Source organism: Nicotiana tabacum, chromosome 16, assembly GCF_000715075.1.
Source record: "Nicotiana tabacum cultivar K326 chromosome 16, ASM71507v2, whole genome shotgun sequence".
NCBI lineage: Eukaryota > Viridiplantae > Streptophyta > Magnoliopsida > Solanales > Solanaceae > Nicotiana > Nicotiana tabacum.
The window spans coordinates 154,822,690-154,844,040 of NC_134095.1; the positions used below are offsets into that span (position 1 = coordinate 154,822,690).

A 21,351-nucleotide genomic window follows, 5' to 3' on the forward strand; every position below is an offset into this window, starting at 1 on the left:
GGTAATTGTCTTAGATTAATTAACTTTTAACTCTCGACGCATACAAGGAGAAAAATATAGTTAATGCTACAGTAATATGTACTTATCGATAGCAACAACAACAATCCAGTGAAACCTCACAAGTGGGGTCTGAGAAGGATAATGAGTACTATACACAGACCTTACTTCTATTCCGAGGGAGTAGAGAGACTATATCCGATAGACCCTCGGCTCAAGAAGACGAAAAGAGACAAATACATCAGTACCATCATCAGAAAACATAGAAACAATAACAACGACATAAGAACCAGAAAACAGATGAAAATCATAACAAGTAAATAAGGCCCTATATTATGGAAAACAGAAGAATAGTGTGAACACAACATTAACCACTAGCAATCTAAGACGAAATCCTATTAGGCTAGTCTCACACCCGGTACGAAGTATAAATTGCTCAACTACCTCCTAGCCTACAACCTTAATGCCCGACCTCCATAATTGCATGTCCGTCTACTTATCGTTAGCAAAATAACAAATACAAGAAGAGGTCACTGGTCATATATGCCGCTTGATTATTTTGTGGCTAGGCTTACAATATGCTTAAGTTGTGACAAAATTTTAATTACATGCCACAAAAGTGGCTACAGTTTAAATATCTAAAAAGTGTTAGAAGAGAAGAGACATTACATATCCATATTTTTAGCACAAACCAAAAAGAAAGACAAAATACATAAGTTGCCACCTGACTTATGGCCCAAATCTCTGTTACACACTTTCTAGGAACGAATATTACTTTACACACTCAACCTTTCCAAAGTGTATCTAAGACACCACTTTTTTCTTAACCAATTTTCAGAATATGTATAATATCACGCACCAATAAGGTCGTGACACATGTACTAACTCAAGAAACAAAAAATAAAAATACTAAATTTACACCACAATTGATATATTTAAAAGAAAAAAAAAGAAAAAACGGGAAACAACCCTCCCGTCTCTCATCTTCTTTAAACTCCCACACCAAGCCTCCTCTAAACTCCATGGAAATACCCACCAAGCCTCTTCTAAAATCCCACAGCAATGGAAATACCCACCAGAAAAAAAAAATTCACATGAATCAAGTGTTGTCCATGGCAACCACTACTATCGCCATGGCCAATATTCACACAGATCTTTCACATGGTGCTTTAAGTGTTGGCCATGACAGCTATCACTATCGCCATAATTTTTAGAGCAAAACCTACACTATAAACCCTTTCTTCACACCCATTCAAAAAAAAGTAAATTTTTGAAGTCAAAGAAAAAATAAGCAGATCTAAAAACAAAATTATGAAAACAAATAGAGAAATCAGTCACTGATTTCATTAGCAGATCTAAAAATATTTAAACTTGAAGGAGATGACTAATTAATTTGAAACTTGGACCTAGCCCTAAAATTATTTTTGTGTTTCAGAGTTTAGTTATTGGAGATGACAAAGTAGGTGTCCAAGGGAAGAAGAATACGGGTGGGCGTGTGTGGAAAAAAGACCAAATTATTTGGAGATGAAATAACTAAAAATAGAAAAGAAAAAAATAACAAAGGCTGGGGACATGTGACATTTAGATAATGGTTTAGACCCGAAAGTTTTACATTCACTCGCCTTTTTTTTGTGTAAAACACGCGCGCGCCAGCTGCCAAAAGTGGTGTGTATTAGATACACTTTGAAAAAGTTGGGTGTGTAAAGTAATATTCGTTCCTAGAAAGTGTGTAACAGAGATTTGGACCATAGGTCAAGTGACAATTTATGTATTTTGCCCAAAAAAAAAACTCACGACCTACAACATATCCCTTTTCTCAACTAATTCTTCGAAAAGCGCGCGAAAACAGTTGGAAAAAATTCTTCTCTTTCCTTTTCTTCCTTATTTTCTTTTTATTTATGTCGCAAAATTCGTTTTTGTTCTTTCCTTTTCTAGTTTCTCTATTTCTCTATATACAATAATGCGATTGCTTCCTCTTTTTCTGATTTTCAATAGGGAAAGAGGTATTAATTAGATCAGAATTGAGATGGATGGGAAGAATTGGAAGGCCCGGGCTCGGGGTGGGGTGGTGGTGAATGTACCACCCTATCGGTAGCTCCCGCCGGCGGATTGAGAGGTAATTTCCTTTATCGCTTGCAACTTGTACTTGTTTTTTTCTTTTGTCAATGATTTTACACTTGAATATTCTTTTGTTTATTTTTACAGTAAAAGACGTAGACAATTTTCTCATTTAGTAATTCGGAATCAGTTTTGACAGAATGGTTTGAGAATTGTAGGTTTAATTGAAATTACAAAGCAAAATGGAATTTGTACTGGAAATCTAGTCCCACCTTCCATTTGAGAAAGAAGGTACCCGTAGCATTCATTAAAATTTAAAACAAAATTTCAATACAATAATATTGACGGCACAGAATCTAAGGAAGTGGCAAGTTGTTTGTGTTAGTTGGCGTTTCATGTACAGGAAGATGGGGTGGGGTGGGGGTGGGGGGTTGAAGATGTCAATCATTTCCTTTTAAATTGTCTTTTTGCCGGGGATGGCAATGGGGGTTCTGTCTAAAGGTGGCTAACGGGCCGGGTTGGACCGGAACCGGGCCGGCCCAGACCGGTTTAAACCGGAACCGGATCGGCCCGGTTCATAAGGGGCCGGGTGGGCTGGGTAGGGGTGTTAGGCCGGGGACGGAGGGGTTCATTTGGGCAAGCGGTTAACCGGGCCCGGGTAACCCGGTTGGCATGAACAGTGCCCGAACCGGTTAACTGTCAGATTTTTTATTTTTTTTTTGTACTTTCCTGCAGCGTGGGGCCCACTATCCGTTGGAAAATCAGATTCTTCATCACATATCCGTTGGCAAACGGATTTGTTGCATAAATGGCCATTTTTTTTTAAAATTTTTGGTATTTAATACTTTACAAAATTAACCCTTTTAAAAATCTATAAATACCCTCCCCCCCTCTTCTTCATTTTTTCACTCAAAATTCTTATCTCAATCTCAATTCTCAAATTCTCAATTTCTCTCTTCCCTTCAATTTGCAAGATTTCATCTTCTAATTTTATAATTTTTATTTGGCTCTCTTTTCTTGAATTTAATGTACATTGTACATTGTACTGATCCAAGGCATATGTTAACAAGTGATACTTGGGAGGTCATCAATGATGTTGTTAAATTTTTACATAAATTTTATACAGCTACTGTTGAGTTTTCTGGAGCATATTACCCCACTGTTACTATGACTTTAGTACATATAGCTGAAATTTCTTTTCTACTATTTGAATTTAAGAAGAAAGAAAAATATAAGGATGTTGTTGAAAAAATGCAAGCAAAATTCAAAAAATATTTCTTTCCAATTCCTCCGATTTACTTAATTGGTGCAGTTTTAAATCCTTCTATTAAAATGTCTGATTATCACCAATTAATGAATGCTTTATATATTTATATGGAGATTGGAGAAACTGAAACCCCAAATTTATATGTTTCTATGAACAAGCTAAATTAATATTTACAATAACTATATAATTGATAGCCCAGAAGAAGAGGAACTTGGAGATATATTAACACATGGAAACCCATCCGAATTTAACACGCCAGAAGAAGGTCAATCGGTTCATATTGATTATGATGAACTTGCTAGGGCGATGCAAAACATTTGAAATTACTACTTTACTAGTTTACTTGTTGAAAAAAATGTAAACATTTCATTTTGTAAGTTTGAAAGTTGAAACTTGAAATTAAGAAATAAAGTAGCACTTGCAATAAGTGCAATTTTTTCCCATCTTATTTGTATTCTTAATTTCTTTTAATTAATACAAAGTATTAATATAACTTACAATAGTTATACAAAATTCCAAAAAAAAATTAAAAATACACTAAACCCGGCCCGACCCCCTCAACCCGTAACCCTTATGGTTCAATTTTTACCCGGATTAACCCAGCCCGCTAAACCCGTTACTGTACCAACCCGGAACCGGTCCGGCCCGAAACCCGGACGGGTAAAAAAAACGGACCCGGCCCGGCCCACCCGTTTAACAGCTTTAGTTCTGTCTTAACCCACAAAATTTCAACCCGCCCCACATAGTATTTGCACCCACATTCACCCGCCCCGCACCACACCTGCGTCCACCCGCTACGCCCCGACCTGCTCATTTTTTTTCTCTTTCATTTTATTAATTTTAATTTTTTATCTTTTGGCTGGAACTAGTCATACTTTTATGATATATTCTCATATTTTTTATTAACTTTAAAGATTATGGGAGGCTTCAGCTAAGGAAAGAACATGACAAGATACTTATGAGAATTACAATATTACATCTTACACATTTAAAATAAAAGTTACTTAACAAAAATCTTTGATATTATAATAACTTTTGATTTTTAACTTTTTATATTGGATTAAGAGTATATGTTATTTTTCAAGCTTATATTAGAAATTGGAAAAGAACCTATGTCAAAATCAATTAATGGATATTTACCTTTTTGAGTATTTGAGCAAAATGAAGGGGTAATACTTTTAGAATTAATTGAAAACTATATGTTAAATATTACAGTTTTAGAACTTCAATACAAGGATGAAAATCTGACGTGCAGGGATTTTTTTCAAATATTATGAAACTTTGTTTGTTTTAATATATTACGGGCCGGTTTCATCTCCAGAAAGGCTAAAAAATGAGTTTCCTTCTTTGATAAAAATTTTAAACCCGCACCCGCAAATTATTTAAAAAAAGTTATTTCAACCCGCCCCGCAACCGCATATGCTTAAACCCGCACCACCCCACAACCACATATGCTTAAACCCCCACCACCCTGCATATGTCTAAACCCACCCCGCCCTGCCTCGCACCTCCCCATTGCAATTCCTACTTTGCCTCGAGGTTATAGTGGGAAATTCTTAATGGGTTTTGGCATATCATGGGTGATGCCAAGCACTGTAAAGGAGTTAATGTTCAATTGGAATGATGGGAGGAGGTAAAGGCGCAGGGCATGGAACGTTACTTCACTAGCACTTATGTGGGTTATTTGGAGATAAATAAATATGAGAGCTTTTGAAGGGATAGATATGAATATTGTTAACTTGAGGAGTAGCCTCTCCTTATTTTCTTTTGGAACACAATAAAATTCTTGTTGTATATAAGATTGGGTGTCTTTCGTGGAAAACCATTTTTTTTTGTAGGTTTTCTACTTTTTGGTATACTTCTTGTATATGGGCGCGTATTGTCTCAAACATTATTGAAATTTATATAATTAATCAATAAAAAAATCACTCTTTCTAACCGATCAAAGAAAAAAAAATTCTCTCTTTCTAGGATATAAGAAAATAATGAAGCTCCCAAGTCCTTGGTCTAGCGGTAAGAGCGAACCTATGATGTGTAGGTTAGGCGCACGTCATAGACTCGAACCCGATGCAGACAAAATCTTGATTAAGTGGAGAACGATTGAGGGGTGGCCCTATTATCCACCGAGTTTCGAACTGTGCACCATTGGCTTTGGGGATTTCTCGGTAATAAAGAAAGGGAGCAAGAAAAAAGTGAATTTTCAAAAGTTAATTGTAGTTACAGTTTTATCCAACACAAAATGCACTTACAAAAGGTAATCAAAATTTGTGTTGGAGATTTGTACTTTTATAATTGTATAGATTAAAAGATGTAACTGTTAGTATATTTTCTAAGTGGGAAACTTAACTTTCTTAGACAAGTATATTTAGATGGAAATTAAAATGAATTAATATACCTGAAATAACTAACATGGTCCCAAAGTTTGCGTGAAATTTTAATGCTGTAAGGAATCAGGTTCTTTAATATTTGTGCTATCCTATATTTTTGTTTTATTTGTAGCATCTTTAGATCCTACAGCTCAGACGAGATGCGCAAATAGAGCTGATTGGCAGGAGGAGGTTTACCAAAAGGTATTGTTTGCAATGGTATTTTTACTTGCACAAGGTTTTGAAAACTGAGGAAAGTACAGATGACTTGCTATAAATTGATGTTTTGGCAATTGAAAAGTCATGTGGATTTTGATAAATTGGCTGGTTATAACAATATAAGAAATAGCTGAATATTCTGAAATATTTTCCTGTGATTGATGGAGTAATAGAGGAGGTTTCCCAAAATAGGTGTTCAGCTAAATTCATGGTCATACCCCTTCCCGCAAGGTACTTTATGCATTCTAGTTCATAGAGGAAATAGAAAATTGAGCATGTTAACAGAGACTGATATATTCTCAATTGAGAAGTATGCCCAGTTGCTTATTTTATCATTCACATGCTGAATCCTGCAAAATGTATTGGTTAATCAGTTGTATTCTTCCTCTTCTATTTCAATTTTAACCGTTTCATCTGAAGGTTCTTTACTAAGATTCTCTAGTTTGTTCTCTACTGCATAGTACAATTGATCTAATTATTAGTTATCCACACGAGACTGTAGTCCTGATACTTATATAGTCAACTTAATGAAAATTGTAATGCAGATCAAGTCTATGAAGGAGATGTATTTACCAAAACTCAATGATCTATACCAGAAAGTTGCTTCTGAAGTGCAGCAGGTGTGTCATCAGCGTTTTATTCCCATTGTTATCATTTCTGGAGGCAATTCTACCAGCTGTGTGGTGCATCATTCTGGATTTTCTAGATTTTGATATAATTGTAGATGTGCATAGTTCTATTCACTCCCAACTTCAATCCCAACTTGTCGAGGCTATACAAATCATTTATGTCCACTCAGTTATATTCAGGCGCATTTCATTCCAATAGTATAGACAAATTACAGGTTCTCAAAATTTCAATATATCCCCACCAAGCATACAAGTCTAACTGAAATAAAGGAACTCCTGGGAAACAGCTAACCCAATGTAACTGTTACAACAGCAATCAAGCCTTATTCCTGACTAGTTGGTATTGCTTATATGAATATTTTGTATATATTGTGTTCCCTTTTTTGGCTAAGTTTTCATTGATGCCAAGAGAAATTTGGTCTAGTTACCCCTAATGGAGTTTAAGTCGAAATCATCTCTTTTACTACCTTCAATCATCATACAGTGTTTTATGTGGACAATACTCGACTCGCAATGCCTTTCTTTCTTATATTGAAACCATTGCCCTCTAAGTGCTTCACTATAGTTTCAGATTTTGACACTCACTCGCAAGTTTCGTCAATTAACACACTGTCATTTGCAAGTAGCATGCACGGAGTGGGGTCTGGGGAGGGTAGGATGCACAGAGACCTTACCCCTACCTGGAAGGGTAGAGAGGCTGTTTCCGGGAGACCCTCGGCTCAACCTTTGGATAAACCTACCGTTATTGGAAATTCCTCTGTATGTCTTTACATTTTTCTCATGCCTATGATTGTTCATCGTACATATTCTTAAAGGAACTTATATATTTGATGTACAAACTTCTAAAGCTGCCCTTGGTTAATCTTAGAACATTATCTAACTGAGAATTGCTGCAGAAAGATCGAAACTCTAAATTCTCATTTTTGCATCCTTGTTCCTTCCCTGTCATCTTGAGAAAAAGTATTTCCATTGTTGGAATACAGTGTAAGAATCTTACATCTTCGTCATTTGACAGCTCTGAAGTATTGTTTATGATTGTGAAGTAGAGGTGGTGGTGGGCACCGTGAAAGGAGTTATTTGCACATATCTAGGTAGTTACTGTGGTATAGATGTAATTTTGATGTTAGTCTCTTTTCCTTCAAGGGAAGAGATCAAGGCAGGGCTGTGAACGTGGTGCAGCTACCTTGCGATCTCCGGATAAGACTCTGAGAGTGCTGGAAGCTCTCACTCTGATGCTCGGGCACCTGGATCTGCACACAAGGTGCAGGGAGTAACTTGAGTATGCCAACTCAGTAAGTAACTAAAGTAAATAAAGTCTGAGTGCAGTGGCGAGCATTCACAATCATATGCATGCCTATCAAGAGAATTTCAACAAAAATATCAAGTCAAAATCTGCAGTTCAATAGCCAATTTATCTCGTAAAAGCTCCAGTTTCAATTAAAATCCTTTAAAATATTTATTCAACATTTTTCAACAGAGGCTCAGTATAAAAGATGAATGAAAGCAGAAAAATGTCGTAAACAAGCCCTTCGGGCAAGGTATCACTCATAAGCATAGCCTCTCGGGCAAGCCTCTCAGTCACTCGTGACTCAGCTCTCGTCAATCAGTACTCACACTCAGCACTCCAGCTCAATAGATATCTCATAATAATAATAATAATAATAATAATAATAATAATAATAATAATAATAATAATAATAATAATAATAACTGTTGCAGCGTGCAGCCCGAGCCATAATATATAGTCGACTACGCTCACTGGGGTGTACAGACTCCGGAGGGGCTCCTACAGCCCAAACGTCATATCGTTGCGGCGCGTAGCCCGATCCTATATATATATATATATATATATATATATATATATATATATATATATATACCATTAGGTCCTCAATCTCTCTCAGTCATCAACCTCACGACCACGCGGGCATATCAGTGAAAATCAGGGAAACTCAGCCCAAATAGTTTTCATATTTTAAGAAGTGGAGTGATGAAACCGGATTAAACAAGACTGGGGATATGCTTTCAAATTGAAACATGGTGAGGGAAGTAGTAAAATACCCCTAAGGGTCTAAACAGGTCGGCACAAGGCCTCAAACATGGCACTCAACCCAAGTTAATAAACCAATTTCTAAAACACATGGATATCAGATACAATATATCAAATTATGCAACTATACAGTCGCCACGAGACGGACCAAGTCACAATCCTTACGGGTGCACGCCCACATGCCATCACCTAGCATGTGCGTCACCTCATTTATTAAAACAGTACGAAATTCTAGGGTTTCATACCCTTAGGTCTAGATTTACAATTGTTACTTACCTCAAACCGGATGAAATACTACTCCGCGACGCCCTTGCCTCTGGACTCAGCCTCAACTCGCGTCGAATCTATCTAAAATCAGAATCATAACATCAATATATGCTAAGGGAACGAAGCTCATGCGAAAATAATCAAATTACATCAAAAATCCCTAAATTGGTCAAACTCGACCCCCAAGCCCACGTCTCAGAATTCGATAAAAATTACATCAATAGAATTCTTATCCTCCCACGAGTCTGTACATACCAAAAACATCAAAATCGGACCTCAAATGGTCCCTCAAATCCCCAATTTACACTCTCCAATTTCAAGCCCTAATCTCCCAATTTTAGGCTTCAAATCCCACTAATTTCATGACTAAATAATTAGAAATCATCATAGAATCGAGTATTATGTTCAAAAATCTTACCTCCAAGTGTTTCCCTTCGAATCCCTCTTCAATCCCTCTCAAAAAGCTTCAAATCCGCTCAACAATGGTGGAAAATGACTAAAATTTGCGAAGACAACTATTTAAACATTCTGCCCAGGTAAATTTTTCTTAATCGCGATCGCGGAAAGACCCTCGCGATCGCAAAGCACATAATTTGACTGCCCTCATTTTAACCCTAAGCGATCGCATAAAACTCTACGCGATCGCGAAGCACTGCCTTAGCTACCTGACACGATCGCGGCCTCACCCACGCGATCGCATAGAACAAACCTATTCACCTCTCACCAGCTCATTCCCTTCTACGCGAATGTGACCCTGGCGACGCGTTCGCGAACAACAACTTCACAGCCTATCGCGATCGCGTCCTAACCTCTGCGATCGCGTTGAACAATTCTCACCTCTGCCCAACTGAGCCTACGCGATCGCGAAGAACAAAAATGCCTGCAACTGAAACCAGAAAATCTGCAACTCTCCAAAATAAGAATTTGATCCGTTAACCACCCGAAACTCACCTGAGGCCCTCAGGACCTCAACTAAATATTCCAACACATCCCATAACATCATTCAAACTTGTTCCAATCTTCAGAACGCTCAAAACAACATCAAAACATCAAATCACCCTCGGATTCAAGCCTAAGGATTCCAAAAACTTCCGAATTCGATCAAAAAGTCTATCAAAACTCGTCTGAATGACCTGAAATTTTGCACATGTCCCAAATGACACAACGGACCTACTCCAATTTACGGAATTCCATTCCGACTCCGATATCAAAATTTCCACTACCAACCGGAAAGCGCCAAAATTTCAATTTCGCCAGTTCAAGCCTAAATCTACCACGGACCTCCAAAATACACTCCGATCACGCTCCTAAGTCCCAAATCAACTCACGAAGCTATTCGAATCATAAAAACTAAATTCTGAGATCGTTTACTCACAAGTCAACTTCCGATTGACTTTTCCAACTAAATGACCAACTTAAGAGACTAAGTGCCCCATTCCTCTACAAAACCACTCCGAACCTGAACCAACCAACACCATACCATATAATACAGTTGAACAAGAGATAAAGAAGCAGAAATAGGGGAAACACGGTAACTCATGAAACGACTGGCCGGGTTGTTACATCCTCCCCCTCTTAAACAAACGTTCGTCCTCGAACGAGTCAAGAAACATACCTGAAGCCTCAAATAGGTGAGGATATCTGCTCCGCATCTCCTGCTCGGTCTCCCAGGTAGTCTCCTCCACGGGCCGACCTCTCCACTGCACTTTTGCTGAAGCTATATCCTTTGATCTCAACTTTTGAACTTGATGCTCCAAAATAGTTATTGGCTCCACATCATAAGTTAAATCATTATCCAACTGAACCGTGCTGAAATCCAAAACATGAGACGGATCGCCAATGTACTTCCGGAGCATAGAGACATGAAATACCGGATGCACACTCGACAATCTAGGTGGCAAAGCAAGCTCATAAACCACCTCCCCAATCCTCCGAAGCACCTCAAAAAGCCCAATGAACCGAGGACTCAATTTACCCTTCTTCCCAAATCTCATAACACCCTTCATGGGTGAAACCTTTAGTAGAACCTTTTCCCCAACCATGTAGGACACATCACGAACCTTCTTGTCAGCATAACTCTTTTGTCTTGACTGCGCTGTACGAAGCCGCTCCTGGATCACCTTCACCTTGTCCAAAGCATCGTGTACCAAGTCTATACCCAATAGCCTAGCCTCGCCCGGCTCAAACCAACCAACTGGAGATCTACATCGCCTCCCATATAAAGCCTCATATGGGGCCATCTGAATACTCGACTGATAACTGTTGTTATAAGAAAACTCCACGAGCAGTAGAAACTGATCCCATGACCCTCCAAAATCAATGACACAAGCGCGCAACATGTACTTCAATATCTGAATGGTGCGCTCGGACTGCCCGTCCGTCTGAGGGTGAAAAGTTGTGCTCAACTCAACCTGAGTACCCAACTCTCACTGCAGACCCTCCAAAACTATGAAGTAAACTGAGTACCTCTATCTGAAATGATGGAAACTGGGACACCATGCAAGCGAACAATCTCTCGGATATAAATCTTTGTTAACCGCTCTGAAGAATAAGTAGTACACACATAAATGAAGTGTGCAGACTTGGTCAGCCGATCCACAATCACCCAAATAGCATCTAATTTCTTCAAAGTCCGTGAGAGCCCAACTACAAAGTACATGGTGATCCGCTCTCACTTCCACTCTAGAATATCTATCTACTGAAGCAAGCCACCCAGTCTCTGATGCTCATAATTCACCTGCTGACAATTGAGACACCGAGCTACAACTCCCACAATATCCTTCTTCATTTCATCCACCAATAATGTTGTCTCAGATCCTGATACATCTTCGCGGCACCCGTATGGATGGAATATCGCGAGCTATGGGCCTTCTCTAGAATTAACTCCCAAAGCTCATCCACATTGGGCACACATATCTGGCCATGCATCCTCAATACCACATCATCACCAATAGTCACATCTATGACATCGTCGTGCTGAACTCTATCCTTACGGACGAGCAGATGAGGATCATCATACTGGCGCTCTCTGATACAATCAAACAAGGAAGACCGAGAAACCATACAAGTTAAGACCCGACTGGGCTCTAAAATATCCAACATCACAAACCGATTGGCCAGGGCCTGAACATCAACTGCAAAAGGTCTCTCCCCAACAAGAATAAATGCAAGACTGCCCATACTCACTGCCTTCCTACTCAAGGCTTCTGCCATTATATTGGCCTTCCCCGGATGGTACAAGATAATGATATCATAACCCTTTAGCAGCTCCAACCATCCTTGCTGCCTCAAATTGAGGTCATTCTGTTTAAACAAGTGCTGGAGGCTACGACCTCACAAGGCACACCATACAAATAATGCCTCCAAATCTTCAACGCGTGAACAATGACAGCCAACTCCAAATCATGAACAGGGTAGTTCTTCTTATGGGGCATCAACTGGCGAGAAGCATAAGCAATCGCTCTACCCTCCTGTATTAACACACACCTAATACCAACTCTCGAAGCATCACAATACATGGTATATAAACCTGAAGCTGATGGCAAAACTAACACTAGAGTTGTGGTCAAGGCAGTATTGAGCTTCTGAAATCTCACCTCACACTCATCCAACCATCTGAATGGAGCACCTTTTTGAGTCAATTTGGTCAAGGGTGATTCTATAGATAAAAATTCCTGAATGAACCGACGGTAATAACCCGTCAATCCAAGAAAGTTGTGAATCTCTGTGGTTGAGGACGGTCTGGGCCAACTCTGAACCGCCTCTATCTTTTTTGGATCAACCTAAATACCCCCGTTGAACACCACGTGCCCCAAGAAAGCCACTAAACTGAGCCAAAACTCACATTTGGAGAACTTTGCATAAAGCTTCTCCTCCCTCAATCTCTGCAACACAACTCTCAAATGCTGTGCATGCTCCTCCTGACTACGTGAGTACACCAGAATATCATCAATTAAAACAATCACGAACGAGTCGAGATAAGGTCGAAACACGTTGTTCATCAAATGCATGAACACTGTTGGGACATTGGTCAGCCCAAAAGACATCACAAGGAACTCATAATGACCATATCGGGTCCTGAAAGCTGTCTTAGGAATATCCGAGTCCCTGATCTTCAACTACTGATACCCTGACCGGAGATCAACCTTGGAGAACACTCTCGCTCCCTGAAGCTGGTCAAATAAATTATCGATACGAGGCAAAGGATACTTGTTCTTGATTGTAACTTTGTTCAACTGCCTGTAATCAATGCACATTCTCATTATGCTATCCTTCTTCTTCACAAATAGAATAGGCGCACCCCAATGCGACACACTAGGTCGAATAAACCCCTTATAAAGGAGTTCCTGAAGCTGCTCCTTCAATTCTTTCAACTCCGCCAGTGCCATACGATACAGTGGAATAGAAATAGGCTGAGTGCCCGGCAAATCAATACAAAAGTCAATATCCCTGTCCAGTGGCATGCCCGACAGGTCTGCAGGAAATACATCGGGAAAATCCCTCACTACAGGAACAAAATCAATACTAGGAGTCTCTGCACTAACATCCCTCACAAAGGCTAAGTATGAAAGACAACCTTTTCCAACCATCCGCTGGGCCTTCAAGAACAAAATCACCCTACTGGGAACAAAATCAATCGAATCTCTCCACTCAATCCGTGGCACACCCGACATAGCCAACGTTACTGTCTTAGCACGACAATCCAATATAGCACGACACGGAGATAGCCAATTCATGCCCAATATCACATCAAAGTCCACCATACAAAGCAACAAAAGGTCCACTCGGGTCTTCAGACCCCCAATAGTCACCACATATGACCGGTATACACAGTCCACAATAATAGTATCGCCCATCGGAGTAGATACACGAACAGATGAAACAAGAGACTTACGAGGCATATCCAAATAACGAGCAAAATATGATGACACATATGAAAAAGTGGAACCAGGATCAAATAATACAAAGGCATCTCTGTGGCAGACTGAGACAATACCTGTAATCATAGCATTTGGTCTGGCTGGGAGTGCATAGAAACGGGCCTGACCACCACCTGATCGACCTCCCTCTCTGGGGAGACCCCTAGTTGACTGACCCCCACCCCTAGCTGCCTGAGCGGGTGGTGAAGTAACTGGAGCTGAAGTCGAGGGTTGACTCCTCTGCTGAGACGGACCCTCAAGAAGACGAGGACACTGCCTCCTCGTATGTCCAAACTCTCCACACTTGTAACAACTCCCTAGTGCGGGGAACGGGGAGTGAAAGGAACCCATAACACCGGAATGACCAGTAGAAGGACCTGGCATGGAATAACCTTGAACCGATGGAGCACGAGACAAACTCTAGGCTGGTAGGGCACTGAGTGATGAATGGCCCTGATGTGAGCTATGAGAACCATGGCCCGATAATGCCTCACAATGAACTAGGCGAGCTAACTGAGCATGTCTGAATAGACGGCTTCTGCCGTGCTGAAACTGACCTATCAAAGGAGCACCACTAAAACTACCAGATCCCCGAGGCCTCTTAGCCTCCCTCTCATCTTGCTCCTAGCGATGAACTGACTCAATCTCGCGAGCAATATCAACAACCTCTTCAAAAGTAGCACCAGACACCCTCTCCCTAGTCATGAGAATTTGAAGGTGATATATGAGGCCATCAATGAACCTCCTGATCCTCTCTCTGTCCGTAGGAACCAACCAAACAGCATGACGAGCTAACTCCAAGAACCTTATCTCATACTGTATCAATTCATATCACCATGACGCAACTGCTCGAAACTGCCTGCGCAGCTCCTCCCTGCGAGACTGTGGCACATACTTCTCCAAAAAGAGAACAGAGAACTACTTCCAGGTAAGGGGCGCTATATCAACAGGCCTACGCCTCTCATAAGCCTCCCACCAAGTAAAGGTAGCTCCAGAAAACTGAAAAGTAGTAAATGCTACCCCGTTGGTCTCCAGAATACCCGCTGTACGAAGAATCCTCTAACACTTGTCCAAGAAGCCCTGGGCATCCTCGCCCTCTATACCACTGAAAGTCGGAGGCTGAAGTCTACCAAACCTCTCCAATCGACGCTGCTTGTCATCAAGCATAATTGGTACCACATAATCCTGGGTTTGTGCAACCGGCTGGGCTGGAGCTGCCCCCGGTGTCTGAAGTCCCTGCACTACCTGCTCAGGTGTGCGACCAGCGGGAGTCTAGGTACCTCTCCCGGCCTGAGAAGTAGTTGCGACCGTAGTAACTGAGACCACCTGAGCCAGGCCATTGCATACTGATAGAATCTGAGCTAGGGCCTCCTGAAGGCCTGGAATCACAACAGGCACAGCTGGTGCCTGAGCTGGTGCTACTGGAGCGTCCACAACTGGGACCTGATCATGAACTGGGACGGCTGGTGGATCTGTAGGTGCTACCCTAGCTGCTGTGCGAGCCACACCCCTGCCCCTACCACGGCCTCGACCGCGTCCTCTACCTCTAGTGGCCCCAACTGGTGGTACTAGTGGTCGTCTGTCCTGACCGGTAGCATGTGTCCTCACCATCTGTGAGAGAATAAAATAGAAGAACTTTAGTACTAGAATCAACAGATTCGCACGACAGGAATTTCAAGAATGTGAAGTTTCCTAAAGGTTCCACAGAATCTTGAGGATAAGTACAGACGTCTCCATACCAATCCGGAGACTCTACTAAACCGGCTCATGACCCGTGAGACCTATGTAACCTAGGCTTTCATACTAACTTGCCACGACCCCAAATACCTTGGTCGTGATGGAGCCTATTACAGTACTAGGCTAGCCCAAAAACAACACGAACAATATGGAGATCATTTATAAATTCACTTTTCTAAATAGATTAAGTCTCAAAGATTATATTAAAGAAATACGCGGAATAAGTACAAAAATACATCAACACAACCCGAATCTGGTGTCACTAGTCATGAGCCACTAAATACACTCTACACTGTCTACTCATTACAAAACAAGTCTAAAATATAAAATACTAGAATAGGAAGGAGAAAGGTAGGGCTGTGAACGTCGTGCAGCTACCTTAAGATCTCTAGATAAGACTCTGAGAGTGCTGGAAGCTCTCACTTTGATGCTCGGGCACCTAGATCTGCACACAAGGTGCAGGAAGTAACGTGAGCACGCCAACTCAGTAAGTAACTAAAGTAAATAAAGCCTGAGTGTAGTGACGAGCATTTAGAATCATATGCATGCTTATCAAGAAAATTTCAACAGAAATATCAAGTAAAAATTTACAGTTCAATAGCCAAGTTATCTCGTAAAAACTCCAGTTTCAATTAAAATCCTTTAAAACATTTATTCAACATTTTTCAACAAAGGCTCAGTATAAAAGAGGAGTGAAAGCAGAAAAATATCGTAAACAAGCCCTTCGGGCAAGGTATCACTCATAAGCATAGTTTCTTGGTCTCAGTCACTCGTGACTCACCTCTCGTCAATCAGTACTCACACTCAGCACTCCGGCTCAATAGATACTAATAATAATAATAACCGTTGCGACATGCAGTCTGATCCATAATATATAGTCGACTACGCTCACTTGGGGTGTAAAGACTCCGGAGGAGCTCCTGCAGCCCAATCGTCATATCACTGTGACGCGCAGCCCGATCCAATATATATATCGCTACGGCGTGCAACCCGATCCATATAAGTATCGCTGCGGCGTGCAACCCGATCCATAATATATATATATATATATATATATATATATATATATATATATATATATATATATATATATATATATATATATGGCGTGCAACCCGATCCATAATATATATGTATACTCCTCACCATTAGGTCCTCAATCTCTCTCAGTCATCAACCTCACGGCCACTCGGGCATATCAGTGAAAATTAGGGAAACTCAGCCCAAACAGTTTTCATATTTTAAGAAGTGGAGTGCTAAAACCGGATTAAATAATAAACAGATAAAACATGACTGAGGATATGCTTTCAAATCGAAACAGTGTGAGGGAAGTAGTAAAATACCCCTAAGGTTCTAAACAGGTCGGTACAAGGCTCCAAACATGGCATTCAGCCCAAGTTATTAAACCAATTTGTAAAACACATGGATATCATATACAATATAGCAAAATATGCAACTATACAGTCGCCACGGGACAGACCAAGTCATAATCCCTACGTGTGCTTGCCCACACGCCCGTCACCTAGCATGTGCGTCACCTCATTTATCAAAACAGTACGAAATTTTGGGGTTTCATACCCTCGGTCTAGATTTACAATCGTTACTTACCTCAAACCGGATAAAATACTACTTCGCGATGACCTTGCCTCTCGACTCGGCCTCAACTTGCGTTGAATCTATCCAAAATCAGAATCATAACATTAAAATATGCTAATGGAACGAAGCTCATGCGAAAATAATCAAATTACATCAAAAATCCCGAAATTGGTCAAACCCGACCCCCGGGCCCACATCTCGGAATCCAATAGAAATTACATTAATAGAATCCTTATCCTCTCACGAGTTTGTACATACCAAGAACATCAAAATCAGACCTCAAATGGTCCCTCAAATCCCCAATTTACACTCTCCAATCTCAAGCCCTAATCTCCCAATTTTAGGCTTCAAATCCCACTAACTTCATGAATAAATAGTTAGAAATCATCATAGAATCGAGTATTGAGTTCAAATTTTTTACCTCCAAGTGTTTCCCTTCGAATCCCTCTTCAATCCCTCTCAAAAAGCTTCAAATCCGCTCAACAATGGTGGAAAATGGCTAAAATTCGCGAAGGCAACTATTTAAACATTCTGCCCAGGTAAATTTTCCTTAATCGCGATCGCGGAAAGACCCTCGCGATCGCGAATCACATAATTTAACTGCCCTCATTTTAACCCTACATGATCGCATAAAACTCCACGCGATCGTGATGCACTGCCTTAGCTACCTTACGCGATCGCAGCCTCACCCACGCGATCGCATAGAACAAACCTATTCACCTCTCACCAGCTCATTCCCTTCTACTCGAATGCGACCTTGGCGACGCGTTCGCGAACAACAACTTCACAGCCTATCGCGATCGCGTCCTGACCTCTGCGATCGCGTTGAACAACTTTCACCTCTACCCAACTAAGCCTACGTGATTGTGAACACTTATACGCGATCGCAAAGAACAAAAATGCCTGCAACAGAAACCAGGAAATCTGCAACTCTCCAAAACAAGAATTTGATCCGTTAACCACCCGAAACTCACCCGAGGCCCTGGGGACTTCAACCAAACATGCCAACATATCCTATAACATCATTCAAACTTGTTCTAACCTTCAAAAAGCTCAAAACAACATCAAACCATCAAATCACCCTTGGATTCAAGCCTAAGGATTCCAAAAACTTCCGAATTCTATCAAACCTCGTCCGAATGACCTGAAATTTTGCACCCACGTCCCAAATGACACAGCGGACCTACTCCAATTTCCGAAATTCCATTCCGACTCCGATATCAAAATTTCCACTACCAACCGGAAAGCGCCAAAATTCCAATTTCACCAATTCAAGCCTAAATCTGCCACGCCTCCAAAATACATTCCGATCACGCTCCTAAGTCCCAAATCACTTCACGAAACTATCCGAATCATAAAACCAAATTCTGAGATCGTTTACTCACAAGTCAACTTCCGGTTGACTTTTCCAACTAAATGACCAACTTAAGAGACTAAGTGTCCCATTTCTCTACAAAATTACTCCGAACCCAAACCAACCAACCTGATACCGCATAATACAACTGAACTAGACATAAAGAAGCAGAAATGGAGGAAACAGAGCGGTAACTCATGAAACGACCGGTCAGTTCGTTATATTAATGTTGTAAAAAAATCTAATATAATTGTGAAATGTTATTATTTGTTAATAAAAATATTAATAAATAACTATTATTGTTTTATATGTATTTTTGTGATTACAATGTATTTGTTTTGTTTTATGTGGTTTAAATTATTTTTTGGCTTAAAGACAAGTAATATAGTGCCTTTTAGGGTAATGTAATATAGTGACTTTTAGCGTAGTAAAATGTAGTGCCTTTTAACATATTTTTCCTGTAGTTTAAGTATCTCTTATACTCAAAAATACGCCAAATAACTGATAGATCAAACACAAACTTTGTTCAATTATATTCAACATATATTTGGTGCTACTAGGCCGCAAATATAGAGTCTGGAAACCATTGTCACACCTCCTTTTTACTACCCCGAGAGAGGTATAAGGGAGTTTGTTCCAATTTAAGTGACAATCGAAAACGGATTATTTTATTTAAAATTCAGAGTCGCCACTTCGGATGATTTATGGTATCCCAAGTCACCGGTTTTAAATCCCGAATCGAGGAAAGATTGACTCTGTTTTGTAGTTCGCGAAATACAGAAATTTGGGTAAGGAATTCTGTTAACCCGGGAGAAGGTGTTAGACATTCCCGTGTTCCGTGGTTTTAGCACGGTCGCTCAACTGTTAATATTGACCTATTTATCTGATTTTAAACATTTTTGAAACCTATGTGCATTTTATCCCTTTTAAAATCGCTTTTAATAATTCGATTGTCATACAACTAATTATTTGATTACATATTGCGAATTATCCCACGGGAACCGTACCCACGATCCACAACGTGTTTATTTATTTAACAAGATTAAATTGGGGCCGGGTCACATAAATGTACCCCCGAATTTTAAAAATTAAGCATCACAACTACGTCACGGGAACCGTACCCGTAGCTATGATAGTTTATTTAATTAATGTGCCTAAAGCAAACTGCAAGAGTTCAAGGCATTTTTCTATATTAGCTAAGATAATTAATATGAGGGCCATAGATTATGTGATTCAATTGTATGAATGGCACGCCTCAGTTTTATTAAAGGAAAAGTATTCAACTAAAGCGAACTAAGGATGTTCATATTTAAAATTAATGTGAAATTAAGTGCTACAACCACGCCATGGGAGCCATACCCGCAGTTATGAGGATAAGTCTAATATGGTCCTTCAAATATACAAGAGCAAATTTAGTCTTTTCAATTATAAAAAAATAGAACATTTTTGGTATTTGTTAGCAGAAATCTTGTTATTTAAGCTAATGGATTCTTCACGTCAAATATAGAACATTGCTGACACTAATATATACAGCAGAATCTATGCCTCTCAATTCCCATCTATTGCTTTTTTGCATACGTTGCAAGTACTTGTTGTAGACCAGTCACAGAGGATTACAAGGTCCATTAGAACATGATTAATACCTACAAACATGCTTTGTAAAATATATAAGAAGCCATAGATGAATCGATTCAGCCTAGAGACTAAACTGAAATCCGAACGTTTTAGTTTTCCAATTACTCACGCTAAAAACACCTTAACAGTGAATAAAAATGAGAAGATAGAGGAGTACCTGAAATGAAACCTTTCCAAACAGGATAAGAGAATACAAACAGAAAATGCACCATCAAGGGCGGAGCTCTGTATTTCAGAGAGCTTGACTTCACTATACGACCGGAATCAGAATCTCAACCGAAAATCGGCAGCAACCTCGAACAACAACCTTTGGCGACCTCGAAACTCGCCGGAGAACCAGGAAAACAAAATTGACAAACTCCATGACAGCGAATAGCGATTGGGGGTTGTTTTGGGTTGGTGATAGCCTTCTCTGCTTTTTGTTGGATCCGTTTTGTGGTCTGTTTCTTGTGCATTTTAGTGTGTCTTTTTCAAAAAAAATGGCTATCGTTCCAGCCTTATGAAAGTAGGTTGGTTCGTTGGTGTTGAAGGAATTTTCTTAGTTGTGAGGTGAAGAAAAAGAAACAGAGACGAGGAGGGGTGTTGTGTTTTCAAATCAGAAATGGCTGAAGTTTTTCTTTCGTGGCTGCTTCCCTGTGTGTATAGGTCTTAGAGTTTTTTTCCAAATGAAAAAGATGATCAAGTGGGGGGGTCTCGTATGTGTATTGCGACTGTCAGCTCCTCTAGTCTATAGGTCTAGGCTAGTTTTTATAGGGTTTTTTAAGTTAAGGGTTATGGGCCTAGGAATTATGGGCTTGGAAATTATAGGCTAGGTTCGAAAATTAAGCTTAAAAACGGGTCGTTTGAGCCCAAATGTTTTCTTTCTCCGTGAACAAGACTAAAATACTACCTTTTTTACTAATCTTACTTAAATAAAATAAGACTAATCGTTAAAACAAACCTATTTTTTGGTATTTTCAAATATTATATTAAAAAAAATAAGGTACTATTGTTTTGTATTTTTTAGTGTTACGAAAGGTATATAAACTAAAAGCAACTAAAAAGAAGAAATAATTTTGTAATTTTATTGTTTTGATAAAATAAAGTAAAAGAGTCAAAACTAATTGAAATATCGATATTAGGCCTAAACTAAATATTTTACGCTAAAATGGGTGCAATCTCGGGGAGGGTAAAAAATCACATGTCTACAGCTGCCCCTCTTTGACTGGAAACGCGAAGAGTTTTCAGACAAAGAACGACTAGACAGGTTTTTTGACC

At 39.9% G+C, this 21,351-nt stretch overlaps 1 protein-coding gene and 1 long non-coding RNA gene across 2 annotated transcripts; one reads left to right on the top strand and one right to left on the bottom strand.

Annotated features, from left to right (window-relative positions):
* Positions 1-1,800: 1,800 nt before the first annotated feature.
* LOC107819288 (uncharacterized) lies at positions 1,801-6,872 on the top strand. The gene is made up of 3 exons (XR_001655693.2): positions 1,801-2,113; positions 5,822-5,892; positions 6,453-6,872. It is a non-coding gene; the product is annotated as an uncharacterized LOC107819288 (long non-coding RNA).
* A 3,482-nt stretch (positions 6,873-10,354) lies between these two features.
* Positions 10,355-21,132, bottom strand: LOC142170798 (uncharacterized). The gene is made up of 2 exons (XM_075233495.1): positions 20,252-21,132; positions 10,355-15,954 (listed from the first exon to the last, which is right to left on the bottom strand). Exon 2 carries the CDS (start codon positions 14,154-14,156, stop codon positions 12,972-12,974), a length of 1,185 nt encoding a protein of 394 aa, XP_075089596.1. The 5' UTR covers positions 14,157-15,954; positions 20,252-21,132; the 3' UTR covers positions 10,355-12,971.
* Positions 21,133-21,351: the final 219 nt, after the last annotated feature.